At 40.6% G+C, this 20,259-nt stretch overlaps 1 protein-coding gene across 2 annotated transcripts in view; it reads left to right on the top strand.

Moving 5' to 3' along the window:
• XDH (xanthine dehydrogenase) overlaps window positions 1-20,259 on the top strand; it is a 47,995-nt gene that overhangs the window by 5,560 nt on the left and 22,176 nt on the right. Inside the window, exons 2-17 of one of the 2 annotated variants that reach the window (XM_015620835.2) lie at window positions 1,584-1,641; window positions 3,981-4,077; window positions 5,220-5,328; window positions 6,399-6,525; window positions 7,317-7,378; window positions 9,123-9,191; window positions 9,976-10,074; window positions 10,556-10,642; window positions 11,884-12,025; window positions 12,600-12,692; window positions 13,632-13,783; window positions 14,605-14,698; window positions 15,520-15,629; window positions 18,410-18,594; window positions 19,374-19,542; window positions 19,996-20,085. In XM_015620835.2, the coding sequence (XP_015476321.1) occupies window positions 1,584-1,641; window positions 3,981-4,077; window positions 5,220-5,328; window positions 6,399-6,525; window positions 7,317-7,378; window positions 9,123-9,191; window positions 9,976-10,074; window positions 10,556-10,642; window positions 11,884-12,025; window positions 12,600-12,692; window positions 13,632-13,783; window positions 14,605-14,698; window positions 15,520-15,629; window positions 18,410-18,594; window positions 19,374-19,542; window positions 19,996-20,085 (1,743 nt within the window). The other variant, XM_015620836.3, reaches the window with a different exon arrangement.

Here is a 20,259-nt window from a genome sequence, read left to right as displayed (position 1 = left end):
AGTCTTTAACCATTCTGAAGTTTCTTTTCTGTATCTGGCTATCCTGGAAGATGCTTTGGAAGGGTTTGCAATGGCCATTGGCACAGACATGAGGAAGAAGAAACTGTGTGACACTGACAGTGGGAGTTGTTGGGGCAGGCTCTTTGCCTGTGGAATGGCTCTGAAAGGCCATTTGTCCACTCACAGTCACAGGGGTGTTTGGAATTTCCTCATGTCTGTCTGTTTGCCAAGCTGCTGCAGAGGCATTTATGGGCTTACTCTGAACTGGATGGTCATGGAAGAGCTGCTGCATTTTATTTGATTCTATGCATCCAGGAGGTGGGGGAACAGGGGCACTCTGCTCTGAATAGCAGCAATGTGTGCTGCATGATCTACAATATGACATTCCCAAACTAGAATGGACTCTTCTTTCCTGTAGATCATCCCCAGTGCAGGAATGAGATGTGCAAAAAGTGACCAGTTGTGTTTTGTAGCAACAATTTTATTGGTTAATTCTAAAATGGTGAACTCAAACACAAAGTATGAACCTTGTCTCTTTAGGATAACCCTGTCACATGCCAAAGGCATAAAACTGAAACAGGACAGAGGCTGTGAAGGTTTCTTATCAGTGGAAAAAAATAAGTAAAAAAAATACTTGCACAAATGACCCCTGTTTCAATTTGCCCTTCAAACTGGGAGTGATTAATTTAAATAAACTGTAACTATTGTACTTAGGACTTGCATAAAATAAGAGCCAAGAACATGATTATATGCTGGCACACAGTGAATTTGGAAACATTTCTTGACACTTTATTAATAACAGGAAAAGGGGAAGACAAGCCCTGTGGCCATTTGCAGGCAAGGGCAGAACTTTGGTTTCTGACCACTGGGCAGAGGTTAAGTAAAATGTTTAATGGTTATTTTGTGTTTAATGGATAACTTGTAAGAGTATGGTTTATTAATAGGATGGAGGTGGCTCAAAATATGCAGAAAAAAATTCTCCCTTCTTGGAATTTTGTATTTCCACATTTAGGATGGCTACTATTGTAATACTGTTTGATTTAATGCTACAAGGGAAGGAGGAGAAACTTCAGAGGATTGGTACTTGCTGTTCATCTTGCTGTACCCGTGTTGTCACATTAGTTTCCACTGTTGGGGTTTTTCTCTTCAAAACCTGTTACTGATGCTCCTTCTGTCATTCTGTTTATCTGCTCATTTTCTCTGTCTCTTCTAATAGTAAAAGAAAGGACAGAGTTCAGTTATTCAGGGTCACTAAAGATGAGACACCATTTAGTACAAAATACAGTTCTGTCTCTTCTCACTACTAAGTTTATTTTCCATTTTTGGTGAAGAGTTTTTTTAGATTTGCCTCACTGTGCCATGACTGAAAAACTCAGATATATGTAATGCATGTACTTCTCTCTGATACAATAAATTCAAGGAAACATTGTGTCTTGATACATGACCAACCTTGCTGAAATAATCAGTGATTTTGCTCCCTGCTTTGGAAAAGAAGTTGCAGAAAGACCAAACTTTCCTCTTGTAAATAACTTATCTGTGTTGTAAAACATTTTGTGTTTAACAATATCTTTCCCTTCTTGCAGGTGGTGGAAAAAGATGTGGACCCAGAAACAACCCTGCTAACTTATCTACGAAGAAAATGTATCCAGTGTCAGAAAAAACTGCAGGCTTCAAATGCCTACAGCATTTCATAATTGTTTACTGTTCTGTCACTTCTGTATTGGGCAGAGCTTTTGCAGAGTGTAAGAGGGAGTGCTTTGCATTGTGTGGTATTTCTTGCTAGCAAAGATTACAGCTGCTATTCCACTCTTAAATATTAACAATTTTAAAATATATACTTGTAATGATTTATTAATACTTTAAAGGAAAAACTTGTAATTTCACAGAATTATAGTATGATGGGAAGGAAGCAATAATGAAATGGCAATGAAATTGAAGGAAATTTAAATTGGTTCCATACAAATCATAAAGAATTTTCTGGCCAAAACATCCTATTGGCTAGCTAATATCCCATAACTTGATAATTTTGTGCTGTTTATCAGATGGTCCAGGGAGGCAGGCTCAGGGGCAGGGGTTCTCCCGTGTACCATGGGCATGTTTACACGAGCAGATGCAAGCGGTCACGTTTCACCCTGTTTGAAACTGCTCAACATGTGAGTCAGAACAGCTTCAGGAGCACAGTAACTATTACTGTGATGACCAGGCTGGCTGTACCAGGTCTGGTTCCATAAGTAGTGTCATTCCATGTTTTCTGAGTTTTTGTCTGGCCAGCTGGATGTGTACATCTGCCAAACTGTTCACAGCTATGTTGATGTATCTGTGCCATGCTGCTGTGTTCCATTTGTCTGGGAGCTGAAGGAAGTACAAGGACATGAATCACTCATTCCTCTTTGAGGTTTCCAGCAGAACTATCAGCAGCTCTATTTATCTGAATGTACCATAGATGGATAAAGGTCAAGAGGAAATGTAAGTGGCATGACTCTTGTGCCTAGGTGTGCCTGTCTTACCTGTAGAACTTTTATGTCTGAGCTTGTTGATAACTAATGCAAATAGCTTTGTAAAGAGAGAATCTGAGCTCTTCAAAGCCTGTGGATCTTCTACATGAGTATTCTGGTTAACTTACTTTGTAGATGTCTGGTTAGGGTCAGACAAATACTTTGAGAAACATTTTTTATTGAGGCAGGTTAGGACTATTGTCAAGAGAAACATCAGATGGCATAGGAAAGCTGTATTTCTGCTCAAGTAGGCACATGATTGTATAAAAAGCAGTGGTGGATTTAAGGACATGATTTAATTGTGGACTTGGCAGTGTTAGGTTTGCATTAAAGACATGGTTTAGTGGTGGACTTGGCAGCATTATGTTTAGGGTTGGACTTGGTGATTTTAAAGATATTTTCAAACCTAAATGATTCTATGATTTTCTAGAAATGACCAGTGCCATGCTGTTTGTAGTGAGGTTGAATTCCCTCTATCACAGTTTTGTTGCTTTCCCAAAGGTTCTGTGATATAGGAAAAGGCACTGATGATCTCAACTCAATGTGTCTATTGCCAGTGAAATCAACTGATCTTTATCCCACCGAAAGTCTCTCAACATTGGCCAATCCTCTTTGCAATAAATAATAGTATCTAATTACCTTCTAATGAGTGAAAGAACTTAAGCAGAAATGACTCAAGGAGTTCTCTCCTGAACTCCCTTTGTAGAATAATTGATGTAATTCCTGATTTTAAAGCATGGCCATGAGCTCAGCAGTCTGTGGAGAGATCTGCTTAGGCTGGGCCATACACTCTGTGTGCTCTCAAGTGTCTGTTCAGGGGTTCTGTGCATCTCCGTGAGTTCTGGCTCTCAGTGTCTCTCTCTCATGATTTTATGGGACCCAGGCTCCTGGGGAGTGTGCTTGGCTGGTTTTGTCACTATCAATTGACAAGCCATCAGAAATGGGGTGGCCAGACCTTGACTTTTGAGATGCAGGTAGTTTGTGAGCAGTTCAAATGCAGCTCCCAGCTAGTGCTAAACTGTGTAATTTGTAGCCCTGAGTGACTGCCTTGCCTGAGAGCCTTCTGGTTGGTAGGAGTTACCAGGTGTAGGAAGAAGTCAAGCCCCTCCAGTGAGAGATGCTGAAGGAGGATGTCACTGTGTGGCTCAGGGATGTGGCTGCATGCCTGAACTGCTCAGGAATTACCAGTGCTTTATCTCCCTTATGTAATTTCTGAGTAATGGAAAGTAGGAACTGTTGCAGTTGAAGATATTTTTTTGATTATTTCTAAGAGTCTGTTGGAATGTGGGCTGTGTCCTTATGAGGGGTTTGGGTGTTGATCTCAATACACACATGCCAGTTTTTGAACTTTGCTTATGTTAAATTCTTAAGCAGAAGAAATAAGTGCTTTGTTTTCAGCAAGAACTCGTTGCTCAGTCTAGATTGATGACTTGAGAAGGTTTCTGCCAACACTTCTCGTGTTTTCCTTAATTTCTGTTCTTTCAGTGGGCCTGTGTGGAACCAAACTAGGCTGTGGAGAAGGTGGATGTGGTGCTTGCACTGTTATGATATCCAAGTATGATCCCTTTCGGAAGAAAATCCTGTATCCTTTGCAATATGAACTCTGCAATAGAGAAATAAAATGGGGACAGATCCAGGTTCCTGACATACCAGACATGATACAATTTTTTAAAAAAAAGTTATATAATGGATGTTTCTGCCAAACATAATTTTTCACTTTCAGAACATAAACTCAGAAGGCTAGGATAAGAAAGTATTTTTCTTAAAGCATTGCACAGTGCTGATAGGGAACTATTTTTTTGAGCCCTGCAATATCTGCACTGATTCTAATGTAACTTTTTCCTATGAGAATCCATATAATGATTATTGTGATAAAATCTTTATTGTTACTGTGTTATGACAGTAATCTCATTTCTGTATGCCAGCAGATACTAACTTTTTTCTCTACTTGTATTGTAACCTTCCGAATTATTTCCTGAGACAAAATTTCCTCCCGTTCTCACTTTAATTAATTGAAAGGGGAAACAATGGAATCAAACAAAAAGGGGAATGCAGACAGAGGATGAGACAGAGAGACAAGCCTCGGTTCAGTCTTACTGTAGGGAACAGAAAGTACTGAAATCTTTAATATATTTGGAATAATGTTTGGGGATACTGTAACTTGGATTCTCTGCATGGTTCTGCTTAGTAGCATGGCCCTGAGTAAGATATCTTTAGGGTCATTATTTTGTCTTGATAGAAATGAGATAAAATGGCTAGTTCTTATATGAGTTTTGGCAACTTTATTCTCTTTTATCTTCAGTCTAGATTTTTCCCCCATGTTTAACATCTAGAAACAGCTTTCTAGCTAAAAGACTGAGAACTCCAGGCTCTTATGTAACTTTGCAAGTGTGCATCTAAACAACATCTCGGTATTTGTAGTTTGCCCCTATAAATTACTTATGAGTTCTGTATCTTAATGTGCAACAAAGATGTTTAGTGTTGCTATATCTAAGTGAAATCCTATGGTGTATGCCCAGATCAGTCTGCAAGGGAAATTAATTAGAACTTTGGATGACTGGGTGCTGTAGGATTTGGCTTGTAATTAATTCTTGTATCACATCTATTTAAGTGCTCGTATTGTGTCCACTGCTGTAGCTTCTGAGTACTCTTCACTGCTCCTATTCCATTTTTCCTTTGCTGAGCAGCACTGTCAAATGAAATTGCCTTAATGTACTGTTTTAGCCACCATACTGCCAATGCTTGTCTCTTCCCCATCTGTGCCCTGCATCACGTGGCTGTAACTACTGTTGAAGGCATAGGAAACACAAAATCCAGGCTGCACCCAGCCCAGGTAAGCTATTAATACTGGTAAATTTAAAAACCTCTATGCATGTTTTCTTATGCTAATTACACCAGTTCCAGGACACTGGGACCTTCACCATAATACTAAAGCCACGAGGCTGACTCTCTACATGAGCAATCCATACTTGCAGGAATGGCTAAGTGACAGAATCAAACTCCTGAGACAATGCTACAGCTCTGTTCGGCCCCTAGCAGGTTAACTGCTGCCGTCCTGGCTGAATTGCTTTTGTCCTTGGGCTGCATGGCTGTTTTTGGTCCACACCCTGGTCTGGGAAGGCTGATGTTGTGGGGAAAGCCAATATAATGACCTGGAGCTAGGAAATTGAGATTGGTTTGGGCTCTCCTATGGCCTTCCACGAATTACTTTGGTTTCTGATCTTGCATAGTTGGGAACCTTCCCTGTAGTAGTGAAGCAAGGTTTGGTTCAGCAATGTTTCTGGAGTCTCAAAATGTTCCTGGTGAAAAAGAAATTCCTGTTTTCTTGGTGAAACAGGAATGTGTATCCTTGCTCTTCTAGCAAGGTATTACAATGCAGCCTTGCCTCTCTTTGTCAGAGACCTGCTCCCTTAAGGTAAACTGTGATTCATCTCAGTTTGCACAGTGGACAGGACTTGTGCCAGTATCTGAGGGAGTAAACAACAAAGTGAAAAATAAGTTTGATGTGCATGAATGGATGGCAGCCAGTTTGCCCTTTGTTTGTCCTCTTTTCTCTCCTCCCACCTGAAGATTCTGACAGCTAAGTTTTGAAATTCAAATTCAGGTCTGGGCAGGTAGTCCAAACATTCCTCGCATGGTAAATCTGAAGAACTCTTGATCTTCTTAGAATCTTCTAGTGGCCTTCAGTCACATTTTGAGTTTGAAGCCTAGGTGCAAATGTTTCAGGCTGCCCTTTTCTTTGAAGGCTGTCTCACAGATTAATTGACCAGAAAACAACTGATGATAAGCTTAGACCCTCTGTGATACTGGGTTTTACTTTTAACAGAAAAGTAATAGAAACAGGCACAAACAATGAACTCACCTTGCTATTATGGGCTAATCGTGGTTTTTACTTTCTCTCAGGAGAGAATAGCAAAAAGTCATGGGTCCCAGTGTGGCTTTTGCACTCCAGGCATTGTCATGTCCATGTACACCTTGCTCCGAAACAACCCCGAGCCCCATATGGAGGACATCGAAGATGCTTTCCAAGGTAATATTCACAGCCCTGCAGGGGTGCAACCTGTTCTGCTTTTATTACATCTGCTTCACCCAGTGGGATGGAGGTGCACCTTTATTTAATGTATTTTCTTAAAAATAGCTGATGGTTGTGAGGTTAAGAAGTAGCTTTTCCACTCAGAGGCTGGCCAGGTGCTATGAAGTGAACATCATAGTTCATAAGCAGGGGCAAGTGGCCTCAGGCTGGGATTAGGTACCCACTTATCTTAACAACAGACCAAAAGGTGGCCTGTCCTTGAGGGGCTCAAAAGTGTCCTTGTTTATTCATTGCTGTCACAGGAGCCTGCAGAGGTGACAGAAAACATGTCCTCAAGTCAAGGACCAAGACAGCAACATGCAATGATGGAGTGGGGCAGAATCCAACTGTATAAATCCTGTGACAGACTGTTGTTGTTGCTGAGGTTAGAGTCATTACTGATCTTCCAGCAGTGGCCCAGGAGGAATGATGATGCAGGAGAAAGCAATCTCTGTGTAATTCAGGAGACACACTAGTTGGTATACTGATAAGACTCACACAATTGAGATAAATGAATAGTGAATAAAACAGATTGCATTTGTTCTAAATGAATTTCAGTTTAAATTTCAACAAAAAAAAGATGGTAGAGTTGTTGCAAGGTTCCTAATGAAATTTTCCTCCTCCCAGTTTTTTCATTAGCTGTATCAAGATTTGACAAGCTTTTGTGAGAAACAATAGAGTGTACTAAAAGAAGAGAACTTTTTAGCCAAATTACACTAAATCCTTATCCTTTTGCTCTGGCAATGCAGGAAACTTGTGCCGGTGTACAGGCTACAGACCCATTCTGGAAGGATACAGGACATTTGCTAAAGTAAGTGGCTTCAGATGATGTTTTAAAAAAAACCTGGAAGGTTGGCTTCTTTCTCTCTGTTACTGAAACATGCCATGAGCTCAGATGGGGAGGAAGAAATATATATGCTCCAACAACCCAGCTCCAACTCTTGACCTCTTTGTGTGTGATTCATACATTAATAATTCAACGAGAGCAAACCCTTTACTCTTTCCACTTGCTGGGACACTTGAATAAGATCCATGATGGTCCCTTTTTGGATCACAGGTAGTTAGACTCTGTAACTCTTTTTTGTAAGCCTCAGAAAAATTCACCCTCTCTGCATAATACAACTTGCAGCTGATCCTGGTGTGGACAAAGTGTTAAGGTATGGTACACTGGAGGAATTTGGTGAGGAATTTTCTTTTTTGAAAGATCAGCTGCAGAGCAGGAATAGCTCTGGAAAGAAATTTGAAGTTGATTTTTATAGCTCTTGCCCAGAATTCTTCTGCTGGTTTGGGTGAGGTATGAAGCTTTGCCATAAATTTTCTCTAGTCCCTTTGTACCCAAATGAGTGCTGGAGGCTGTGAAGAAGAGTAGATCATTATGTACTTCAGTGATTACCAGCCACTCACGGGTCTACACTGGTATTAAATATCAAAAGAAAAGAATTTACAATGGTACCCATTAATTTCATTTTATTATCCAGAATTGCAATCAACAAAAGAGAATACAAGCAGGAGTGAGATCCATTACAAATGGTTGATAAACCCAGTTGATAAAAGCCTTACTTGGATTTCCAACAGGCTTTCCGCAGTGTCTCACCAAAGGCTTTTAAAGACAATAGGGTCTCTGTATGGATGAAAGCAGGAATTGGCAAGAAGAGTAAAAATGGTATGTTTTTACAGTGGAGGGAGGTCACTGTTGTGGAGTTGTGCTGGGACCTGTGGTGGAAAGCAGGGCTGTTGCACCTATCCCTAAATGTGGCTTAAAAGAGTGTGAGTAAGAAGATGAGAAAATAAGCTAACAGATATCAAGTTAGTTCTGGGTAGTGAAGGCAGGAATTGGCTTTGAGGAATTTCTGAAGGATTTTATGAACTTGAGAGAGACAGAAACAGAAAACACTTCCATGGCTCTTCCTACACTTGAGTACTCTGTGTAGTTCTGCTCCTCTCATCTCTAACAGGGTATAGCAGAATAGAAGAAGGTTCAGAGAACTGGAACAAGGATCACATCTGTGGCAATCTGACTTCCATACAGGAAAGCACTGAGTACATGTCAGCCTGAAAAAGAGATGCAAGGGAGAGGAAAGGACTCTACATAGTACATGCAGTGGTTTCTATGGACCTCTAATAGAGGTCAAAAAAATTGTGATTAGCAGATGGAATGTGAACAGGGATCTGCTATTTCCTGCATCTCCCAGTAAAAGAGCATTTCAATAAATGAAACTAATAGGAGTCAGATTGAAAACAAAGGCAGATGATCTGCCTGGTGCTAGAGTACTGCTATTGTATTGTATGTGTTGACCCTCTCAGTCTTCTCTGGGCATAATGTCACAGCTCCAGAGATAATAGTTGAATGGTCAGAATAGTTCCAAACCAGAACAAGAAGTTTACCACTACAGTGGGCATGACACTGCAGTATACTGCCTTCCATCGGTAAGAGAAACACCTACTTGGTTGGCACCTTCCTTCTGCTTTGGATATTTCTTTCAAAAGGGGATCAAACCTACTACATTTCCTTGGAATGTGCAGTTTTTTTCTCAGAACAGTTTTTGTTCCCACAGGACATGAATTGCTGTGGCAGAGTTGCCAATGGCACTGGATGCTGTCGTAGTGGGAGGGAAAATACCATGGTAAGCTGAATGTTAAAACCCGTAACCTCAATTTTCAATATAGCATTGGAGCTTTGATATGTTAGTCACCTCTCTGGCTCTGCTGTGGTGCAGATACTGAGAGCTCTCTGAGTTGTTTTTATTGTCTATCCCTTGGAAAACGCTGGGACTGTGTATGTCCTGATTAGCATGTATGGGTTTTAAAACAGTGATGTTCCTTCTGAGTCTGCAAGGTGCAACCCTTCTGTGAAATAGCATGGTGACAACTGCAAGCAATGTGTTACCAGCTTCTGGTGCATTGAAGTGATACATCTTTCTGTGAAAACAGGTCTAAATTCCCCACTGTGATCTTTCCCAAACTTTGCTGTCCATTGATGAATTTCCCCTTTGTTCCAAAACTGTACAATTGGAATCTTCTGGAATATCTGGAGGGAAAAAAGTTAATCACATTGTATGTACCAGTCTAGGTATGACAACAAATGAAGGAAGGGAAAGAAGAAGTTGGTGCATAAGGTAGTGTGAGTATAAAATAGATTTAGGAAGCAGAGAATATGATGAAATTCATTACCAGAAATTTCCAGAGAAGTTCTGTGGATTGTTTTTTAGGAAGCATGCAGTGTTGCATGGAATACTTCAACAATTAAGACTGCTTGGAATCCTTTCTTTCAAGCAGTTTATTAATGAAAAACGTTACTGCAAATTTCTGCAATCTGGGGATTGATGAAAGGGGAAGACTGTATTCTGTAAAAGTTGCAATGTTCTGACGTTGTTTAGAATGGCTGAAGTGTGCTTGTTTCCTCTTCAGAATGGAGGCTGCTGTGGAGGAAAAGCCAATGGTCCAGGCTGCTGTGGAGGAAAAGCCAATGGTCCTGGCTGCTGCATGAATGGAAAAGAAGACAGTGTGGTAAGGTGCCTCTCAACTAGTAGTTTTTACTTTATTTCTGGTGTTTTAATATCTTAGATCTGTCTCATTGTATGCCTGAGCCCAGTTTTTAAAAAAAGCCCAAGCTTTTATTTTAGCAATATTTATGCAAAGCAATTTAGACTAATTTATATTTTATGGTCTGAAGAGCATACCTCAGAAAATGTATATTTGACATGATTTAACATGCCAGTGTGAAAGAAATATCACTTTTGATAGACAAAAATATAGTGTGTTCTGGTTGAGGGTTCTGACAAGACATGCAGGGGAATCAGAAAAACATAAGTGAAGAACCTTAAATGCTGAATTAAATGCTGAATCATGTGGCATCATTTTTCTGTGTTCGCTATATTTTGCTCTATGAAATAGTAACAGGGATTTGAGTAGAAAGAGGAATGAGTTGTGGTTGTATGTGGAGAGCTTTCTCCTCAGTCACTAGCCATTTGCATTTTCTCTGTAACAGACAATGACATCCTCCAGCCTATTCAATTCTTCTGAGTTCCAGCCATTGGATCCCACACAGGAGCCAATCTTCCCACCAGAGTTAATGGTAAATTTGTTCAGAAAGAAATGGCAATGATTTGTTGGTTTAGTTGTTCTGTACAAAGTTTGAGTGACTCTGTCCTGAGGAAATGGCAGGGCAAAAATGGCTGCTAATGAAAGAAAATGCATGGGCATGAAACCTTCCCTGTTTTATAAAACAGAAGGTATTTCAGCCAGGGTGGTTTAAAAGAAATATGCAGGCCAGGTGCCTGCTCCACTTGTCTGGCTTGCTTTCTGGTTCTCACCATATGTCTCTGCTCTTGGGTTGCCTTCTTTTCCAGTCACTGCCTGTCTGGGGGTGGAACAGTAGCTAAAATCCAAATGTCAATTTACTAGGTCAGATGTGAACTTCTACATCAAATATTGGATATATCTGAGCTTGTCTCCCTGTGTTCCCATTATAGTGTAGGAAGAGAAGTAGGAACTACAGGATGTAGCTGAATATGTATCTCAAATAGTTGTCTTTTCAAAAAACTTTCCTCACTGTAGCAGGAGTAAAAGTTGAGTGTCTCACAATGACATTAAAAGTTAGGAGAGATTAGTTTCTCTTCATGTTATATTCCTGTCTTTTTTGGGGATCCTCCTCCCTAAACAATGTGTCCCAGCCAGGAGTCTAATCCAGCACATGACGCATTTACAGCTTCCTTCACATTTAACAACTGAAATTCAATCATTAATTACATCTGCTGCTGTACCCAGCTTAAATGTGTCATGAGCTACAGCATGAGTAAATTCTCTTAGACCATAGTATAAGATATATTCAGCTTGGGATAGGGCTCCTCTGTTTCTTCCCCAAGATGTTCTCCTACCCAAGGGTTGATCTCATGTTTTCTTCAGTCACTGGATGAAGTAGTTAAAAAGAGAAATCAGAACCTGGCCTAGCAGGTAATTACAACTCATCAGTACTAAAGACTGACATTTTTGGATTGAGATGAGAATGGAAAACCCATTGAAACAACTGAAGCTACAGTCATTTGCCAGAAACTTGCTCAGATGGAGCTTGCTGACACAGATCTTGCACCTGGAAGTATCAGGAAGGGAGAACTTTTGTCAGCATGAGAAAGACTTTAATCACTGCTAGCAGAAGGAAGGGGGGTGGCAAACTACCAACAACAGCGTGGATATCCCAGCCCCCTGTCAGTAACTTGGCTGAGATGGAGCCCAGTGTGGCACAGGCATGGGCAGCATGTGAGCAGGGATTCTTGGCTCGATATAGGGGCTGAGCTCTATCTGAATTCCCTTCTGCAGACCCAGAGTAACAAACAGCAGAAGCAGATGTGTTTCAAAGGCGAGCGTGTGATGTGGATCCAGCCCACAACTCTCAACGAACTGGTGGCTCTCAAATCCCAGTACCCCAATGCCAAACTCGTTGTGGGGAACACAGAAGTGGGTAAGAGAAAGAGCTGATGCTTATTATGAACAGTTGGAAACCTCCTATGAAGTATTTTGTGACAACAGTGCAAATGGAAACTTCTTTCATGTCATTGCTTTTAAAAAGATATTTTCAGGTTGTATGTAGGAACAGATTTTCTTCTCAGGTAGATCAATCTCACAGTGAATGTTTTTCTCCATTCTTTGCTGTGTCAGCTGAAAAAAATGCTAATCCAGATCTCTGGGCCTTTGTGCTGTTTTGTGGAGTTTTGAGAAGAGGGAAGTGACACAGCATAAAATATCCTCATAATCGAATTAAATCAGTTGTGAAAGCTGAGTTTTGAAGGACTTTTCAGTGAGAAAACTCTCAAGAGGTGAAATCTTGCTGCCTTCTCACACCAAATAGATACCTTTGCAAACATACCTGCTGAGGAGGAGAGTTCAGACATATTCAGTAATTCTGTTGTCTTGAGCAATTGGTTCATGAAATAATTACTAGATATTGTAGGGTTTATTATATTTTTCTTTCCTGAAGGATTTTGTGCAACAGTAGTGGTGTCACACAAGTACCAAAACAGTGTGTTTTCCTTAAGGTATCGAGATGAGGTTAAAGAACCTGCTATATCCAGTGATAATAGCACCAGCATGGATCCCTGAAATGAATGCTGTTCAGCACACTGAAACAGGTGAGCAAGAAAAGAGGCAGAATACCTGTGAGGTGAGTGGGGACTCCATGGAATAATAAAGAGGGTGTGAAGGAAAATCCCCAGATTAAAGATTGTTTTCTGTGTTTTCTGCACATTACCTGTGCAGAAAGTCAAGTGAGTAATATGTAAAAGAGCTGGAGATGTTTAGCCTGGAGAAAAGGAGGTTCAGGGGTGACCTTATCACTTTCTACAACTCCTAGAAAGGAGTGTGTAGCAAGGTGGGGGTCAGTGACTTCTCCCAGATAACAAATGACAGGAGAAGAGGAAACTGCCTCAAGCTTTTCCAGGAGATGTTCATATTGACATCAGGAAGAATTTCTTCACTTGAAAGCATGGTCTACCACTGGGCTGCCCATGGAGGTGGTGGAGTCACCACCCCTGGAAGTGTTCAAGACATGACTGGACATGACTTTTAGTGCTGTGGTTTAGCTGACGTGGTGGTGTTCAGTCAGAGGCTGGACTCAGTGATCTTTGGAGGTCTTTTCCAACCTTAACAATTTTATAATTCCATTGCCTTTAGCTTTATTTTGGAAATGGGCCAACCTTACAAATAGAAATGCCTAGGACAATTTAGTGCATGTGGCCCAATATCTGATATTTAAAGTATGGAAATGTGAAAAGAGTTGAAGTTCACTTCTCAAAGGACAAACTAAGGCCTATAGGAGGCCAATATTGTTAATAATACAGTGATGCAAAAGGGTGGTGTGTTACTGTCATGTGGGTGACAACACCAGCATGAGGTGTGATTTAAAGGTGAATTTTGTTCTGAGGATGTGATGTTTACATGCAGTGTATTATAAATAGTCTGGTGGAACTCAAGATCTATTTGAAGCATCCTAGCTTTGCAGAGCCAATAACTTTCCTTCTGTACCTCAAAATTTTGGAGAACAACAATTCTTTTCCTTTGTTTGTTTACAGGGGTCACCATTGGTGCTGCCTGTACCCTGAAGTCAGTAGAGGAGGTGATGAGAAAAGCGGTGTCAGACCTTCCTCCATACAAAACAGAGATCTTCCAGGCTGTACTGGAACAGCTACGGTGGTTTGCAGGACCACAGATCAGGAATGTTGCTGTAAGTGACTTTGGAGCACCAGAGGCTGTAGTTGAAAGCTCAGTCTGAGGAGCTGCCCTGCCTCATGCAGTGTTGGTGTGCCCTGTGCATGTCACAAGAGAACGTTTGCAAACCTTGGGAAAGAAACCAGCACACAAAAATCAACCCAAGAAAGTGGTGGGGTCTCAGCTGGTGTCTGTGCTGCACTGATTCACACATCTAGCAAGCAAGGGAAACTTGGCAGTTGTCCAGGTTTTCCATTGCTGTTATCACCAAATGGGGGGAACTCTAGTGAGATTTGATTAATTTAATGAAAAAGATATTTAGAGTGCTGGACAAACTTCAAAGAAGTAGGTGTGTGTATTATTGCCATGACAACTAGGGCAGTCATAGTGTTAATGTATTAGATCTGGCAAATTTTCCTCTAGTTTTAAAGGGGAAGGTGTATTCAAACTCCATGTGCTCTAAAAAAAAAAAAATCAAGCAAGAAGTTAAACCAACCTACCAAACAAGAACTTTTGTTCCACGAGACACTGTGCCATACATTTGTTTTGGAGCCAAAAACTTTGGTTCCTGATTCATACTGAAAATACCTTTTTCAGTTTCATGGCTCCTCCCTTAACAGCAGCTACAGTGATTGAATTTTGGCATGGTTGTGCATATGAGGTTTGAGCATATGACTTGATGCATTAACAAAACACTGTTATAAATCTGTTTCAGACAAATGTTAATATTGTCTGAGACAGCATCTGATTTCGTGAGGCTTCAGTTTTCCCAGTTAATTAAAGGCCAAAAATTGCTTAGACTTTTAATGTTTATCTGATGCATTATTTTCACTCTAGGCCATTGGTGGGAACATAATGACAGCAAGCCCAATTTCTGACTTAAATCCTGTGTTAATGGCAAGTGGAAGCAAATTGACTTTGGTATCAAAAGGTAAGTTACTTACATTTCCCTGTGACACTGAGGGGAGTGGGATAGTCAGCACTCAGTTCTCTGTCATGGATTGTTAGGTCAGGCCAAACTTGAAGGTGGAAATTAACATTATTAGTTTAAGTCTTCAATGTTTTCACACTTTCTGAGACTAAAGTCCTAAAGCTAGACCTAAGTTAACTTCCTAAAGAATTTTGAACTTCTGTGCCAGATGGAATATCTGGTTCTGTGTGTATACATATAGACATGTCCTTGGGAAGAACTGGTTGAAGATGTGTACTAATGAAAAATAATAGGCATGAAATAGTTTCTGTCACTATCATATTTTAATCCTTCTGATTTATTCATATGAAGACTGAAACTTGTTTTTTTTTTTTTTTTCCTAAGAAGAAACCCAAGCATCTCAGTTTTTATTTGTTCTTATGAATTTATTTTTTTTAAAATAGGATCCTTGAAATAAATGTACTGTCTGATCAGTGGACTGAGTGCTGGCTTGTGTGCAGGCTATGGAAAGGAGAAAGAGGGAGATTTCATTAGTGTTGGAAACTGGCTCACCTGGAAGCTAAGCTTTAATTAGATAAAGAGAGAAAGAGGTCTTTTTGATCAATTCCTGTGCAAAGAAAATTCAGTATGTAGGCAGAAGCTGTTACAGATTCCATCAATACCAAAGTAAATCTGAGAAAGATTTTCCTGATTTGGTGAAATAGAGTGAAAAAATAAAATCAGATGTCATATCAAGAGTGATTTGTGTGGCTTGAAGGCTTTTCCACACATGCTATTGCCATTCTTCATTTATTCACCATTGATGTCCCTTTGCTCTACAGAGGGCAGAAGGACTGTCACGATGGATGAGAAGTTTTTTACTGGCTACAGAAAGACAATAGTTAAGCCTGAAGAAATACTTCTCTCTGTTGAAATACCCTACAGCAAAAAGGTAAGCTTGTAAGAAGAAAATTTGTTCTCTGTGGAGCTGAAATGCTCTTACTTATGTGTTGTTTTCAAAGTTAGCCACCTTTTTTTTCCTGACCCCCAAATGTTTATGTAGTCCCAAGAGGACCAGGAAGCAAGTGAATAATTTGGAGAAAACCCATCAGCACACTATTTTCACAAGCAAGGGGAGAAGGGCTCTATGATAAAGTATGGTATACCCAATAATTTTTCTAGTGCAAGGAAGAGAAATTTCACTTTATTATCTTAAGCTTTTTGAGTGCATTTGGTAATGATTAAAAGTGTCAAAGTGATGTTCCTAGAAGTAGAAATTCTGCTTGAAAAGTAGAACAGAAAAGATTTTAGCAATTTCTGATGTAGAAGGAAGTTAATGTGCCAAAGATTCCTGCTTAATTTCTGTGAGCTGAAACAGGAAAAGGAATTGGGAAAAGTCTGTATGGATAAAAGGAAAGTTCAGTTTCTGCATTCTTGTCTTGCAAGCTCTAAACCATAAGGACTGTTAGAGCATTTTGGCCATGTGGACTTGCAACTTCAAATGGGGCTGTACAACTTGCTTCAAACAGAACAATGAGCTCTTCTCTGCTGTAGCAGCATAAACCACAACTGATTCAGTGTCTAAGAAGTAAAACTTTGCTTTTTCCTTGAGGGCTGAGAACATCAGACTGTAATTTTTACTTGTGAAGCAAATGCCTTCTTAGGGCTCGTGGCTCCAAGTCAGAAGATGCAAGGATTTGCAGTATGGTGATGCATTTTCTTTATAAATGGAAGAACACTGATTTACTTGAAATGCCATTGTTTTACGGGAGAGAACTAATAAATCCCTTGTCTATCCTCTCAAATTTTTCTATTTAACTACTAAAGGAACAAAATTATTTTATTTATGGTGCTTTTTCCATCTGAGCAATCCTTCTTTGGTCTTGTGATAAAAGCATCACATTTTGTCAAAATTAAAAACATGTTTGAGGTTGCCAATGGAAAACATCATACTCCTCCATCTATATGACAGTCTCATGGCAATTTCACAAAACAAACAAATGTTTACAAGCAGCTTCGGTGGCTTCAGCCCTAAGTTATATTCAGCTCACTGATCTGAAAAAACTAAAACAACTTTTGAACTGTTAGCTTCATGGTTTCTTGGCTGATCTTTGCTCACAAATAATGAGGCTGAAGTTCTTCAGGGAATGTCTAAAGGTGCTGGCATGTAGCAGGCAAAGTTTTCTGCAACTGTGATTTCCTAATGAATGAAAGCAGGGCTGTTTCAGCACACAGCTAGATAGATTTTTTATTTTTTATTTTTTATTTTTATATTTCTTTGAAACTGATGTTATGCCTTGTATTCATGTAACTTGTCACACCAAGGGTAAGAGTGGCCAAACAGCAGAAAGAATTAACATGCTCTGTTGTTTGCCAAGAGACTCAGGCAGGCATGTGATGTGATGGTTCACTTACCTCCATTCCGAGTGAGGAAAGGTCATGAGTACCTTTCTTCCCACAGGACTCTGAATGAAGAAAATTAAGGTGTCTTATGAGGAGTGAAGGCAATATTGACCTCTTGTTGCAATTATGTTATTGGGAATCACTTGATTTCTCCAGTAAGAGAGGAGGCTGCTTTTTCTCCTCTCTGAAAGTGAATTGTTTTAACAAGCAGAGTGGCAGAATGTCCTCACTGGAAGGGTGCTATTGATGCTCCTCTGCTATTATCTGCTGGTTGCTGAGTAATTATTTGAATTCAGGAAATGAAGCACACCCTTCAGTTATATCTCCAGTAACAAGTCCTTGATGCACAAAAGGGGCCTCTTGTGAAACTGTTGTCATTGTCAACAGGAGAGAAACTGTTCTATCCGATAATGAAAGAATTGCTGTCCACTTCAGATTAGAAGTAATTAATGAAGCAGACTGCTGTGCTTTGTGGAGTCACTTGGCTGAGCTATTAGAGAAGAAACTTGTCAGAAAATTCTCCAGAAGGACAGTGCTAAGACATCAGATCTGATTCCTCTCTTAGTGTGCAAGATACCTGAACAGCAATTTGTCCTCACCTGCAGTGTAGGTGAGAGGACTGACCATGCTGTGACTCCAGGGTGTCACCATTACATGGTGCATCCTGGCACAGTGTTAATCTCATATTTACAGCCACTCTTCATAAGAGAGCTGCTGAATTCTGTGTGCTGTAGTTGTTGGTGCATTTACAAGAATTTCTTTGCTCTATGGAGACCAGGATAATATCTGAGAATTCTATTTCCAGAAAGAGATTAAATTTTCTTTTATTAATTAGTCTGGTCTGCTTTAGAACTGAGAGGCATTTGTGATTACTGATCAGCTCTTGCAAGTTTCAAACACTTCTGAAAGGAAGAGGTTTAGGATATGGGTTTTAGTGATTAGACTTCCAGCTTAGCAGCCTGGGAGAAAGAAAAAGTTGCTGAGAAACTGTAATTTTGTTTATGCACAATCAATCTGTCATGGTTCTTCCTCTTGAGATATGGAAAAATGTGACAGGTATGAGCAGATCTCTGTCAAAGCTTGTTTCCCCCACAGTCCTAGGCTTGGTAACAACCACTGAACTGATACATTAGAATTAATCATTGAATTATGTGAAAATAAACAGTGCTGCCTGAACAAACATGTCCTGCTTGGCCCTACACTATGAATCAACCAGATACTGTTCCCTGGAATAGTTCATGCACATAGAGATGGGCTAACAGCTTGTACACATTTACACTCCAAAGCATGCCAAGGTAGAGAATAAAGAAATCATTTCCTGTCTTCCAGGGTGAATACTTCTCAGCTTTCAAGCAGGCTTCCCGTCGTGAGGATGACATTGCTATTGTGACCTGTGGGATGAGAGTCCTGTTCAAAGATGGCACAAGCCAAGTGGAGGAGATAAAACTAAGCTATGGAGGAATGGCTCCTACCACTATCCTGGCACTAAAAACTTGCAAGGAACTCACTGGCAGGTAGGAATTTTTCTGTGATAAAAGGACAGTCTAATGGAACTGTGCTGACTTTTACAGGAGCAGTTTAAACATCTGAAACATCCTAAATCCTCTCTAAAAGTACATCAAAGGAGAATGGGGAAGAAGTATAGTTATGCTTCTGCAGCAGTGTGTTTAGTGTAATGCATTGCTTCTTCTAGTATGACTTACCCTTAAAGATCCATGTCATTCCCTCATTCAGAGAGCCATTTTCCTGACAAATTCACTCATCAGTTGAAGTGGACAGAAGCTGGATGTGTTAATGACTTGCAAAACTGGGTTCATTTCAAACTGGATGGAAAAATCAGTGCTTTTGTCCTGTAATAGCTTTGCCATATCTTCAGGGAAGGTAACATGAGCCCAGGATGACAGCAAAGCACACACATGTGCTATGAACAGACAGAACTGATGGCTATTGCTTGACAGCTTTTAGGAATAGCATGAAGCTGTGTCAGAGGAGGTTTAGCTTGGATATCAGGAAAAAGGTTTTTCACCCAGAGGGTGTCTGGGCACTGGAGCAGGCTCCCCAGGGCAGTGTCACAGCACCAAGGCTGACAGAGCTCAAGAAATATTTGGACAATGATCTCAGGCACGTGGTGTGACCCTTGGGGTGTTCTGTGCAAGGCCAGGAGCTGGACTCAATGATCCTGATGGGCCCCTTCCAACTCTGCATATTCTGTGATTCTGTGTCAGAAGAGTTAGTCTGCCCTGGTGAATTTAGGTCTGAACAAGGTCTCTGTGTCACTTTTGTTCCCTTGCAGAGACTGGAATGATAAACTGCTGCAGGATGCCTGCCGCTTACTGTCGGGTGAGATGGATCTGTCTCCTTCTGCTCCTGGGGGGATGGTGGATTTCCGACGCACGCTCACCCTCAGCTTCTTCTTCAAGTTCTACCTGACAGTCCTCCAGAAACTGAGCAAGAGTGGCACTGTGAGTGCTCCTTGGGAAGGCAGAATTGGGGAAGGAGAACCTCTTTGTGCTGCCTCAGTGGGGAAAGCACAAGGAGGGTTCAGATTTGAGCAAGTGCCACCTGGTAACAAAATTCGTGCTGCAATAGCTGCCAGAGCTACTCTACTGCTTGCATAACACTGACTTGTGTATCTTCCCACTTGCTTCCTTGTAGCACCCTCACCTTGTGGTGGAAGGGTGTAGCTCTGTGGGGTCACAGGATGATTCCTGGACTTCTCCCATTTGCTGCATTACAAGTGGTCTTGTGCCTTTGTGGTTGTTCTTGGCACAGAGCCTGAGCCTCATTTACTTTTAACTCAGTAGATTATGAATTACCTTAAGTGGGAGATGGAGAATGGAAAATATCCTGAGCTACTAGGGAAAGTAGGAAAAGAATTGGAAGAGAAAGTGATTTCTTTAATGTGTCTCTGGCAGAAAACTGTGTGTGAGCCTGTCCCTTCAAACTACATCAGTGCTACAGAGCTGTTTCACAAAGATCCCATTGCAAATGCCCAGCTCTTCCAAGTAAGTAGCAGTGTCAGCATGACATAGATGCAGGATTTTCTGAAGCTCAAACTATGCTTCTTACCTTCTTGTCTCCCTGAGTATGGTCATCACATAAACTTTTATAATGCCATGCATGAAGCTTGTATTTGAGTCTCAATCCTTTTCTCACTCTAGAATACTATTCTTTCTTAC

The sequence above is a fragment of the Parus major genome, chromosome 3 (genome assembly GCF_001522545.3).
Source record: "Parus major isolate Abel chromosome 3, Parus_major1.1, whole genome shotgun sequence".
NCBI classification, from domain to species: domain Eukaryota; kingdom Metazoa; phylum Chordata; class Aves; order Passeriformes; family Paridae; genus Parus; species Parus major.
The sequence above is the reverse complement of the archived record's forward strand: the minus strand, read 5'-3'. Positions and strand labels throughout refer to the sequence as shown.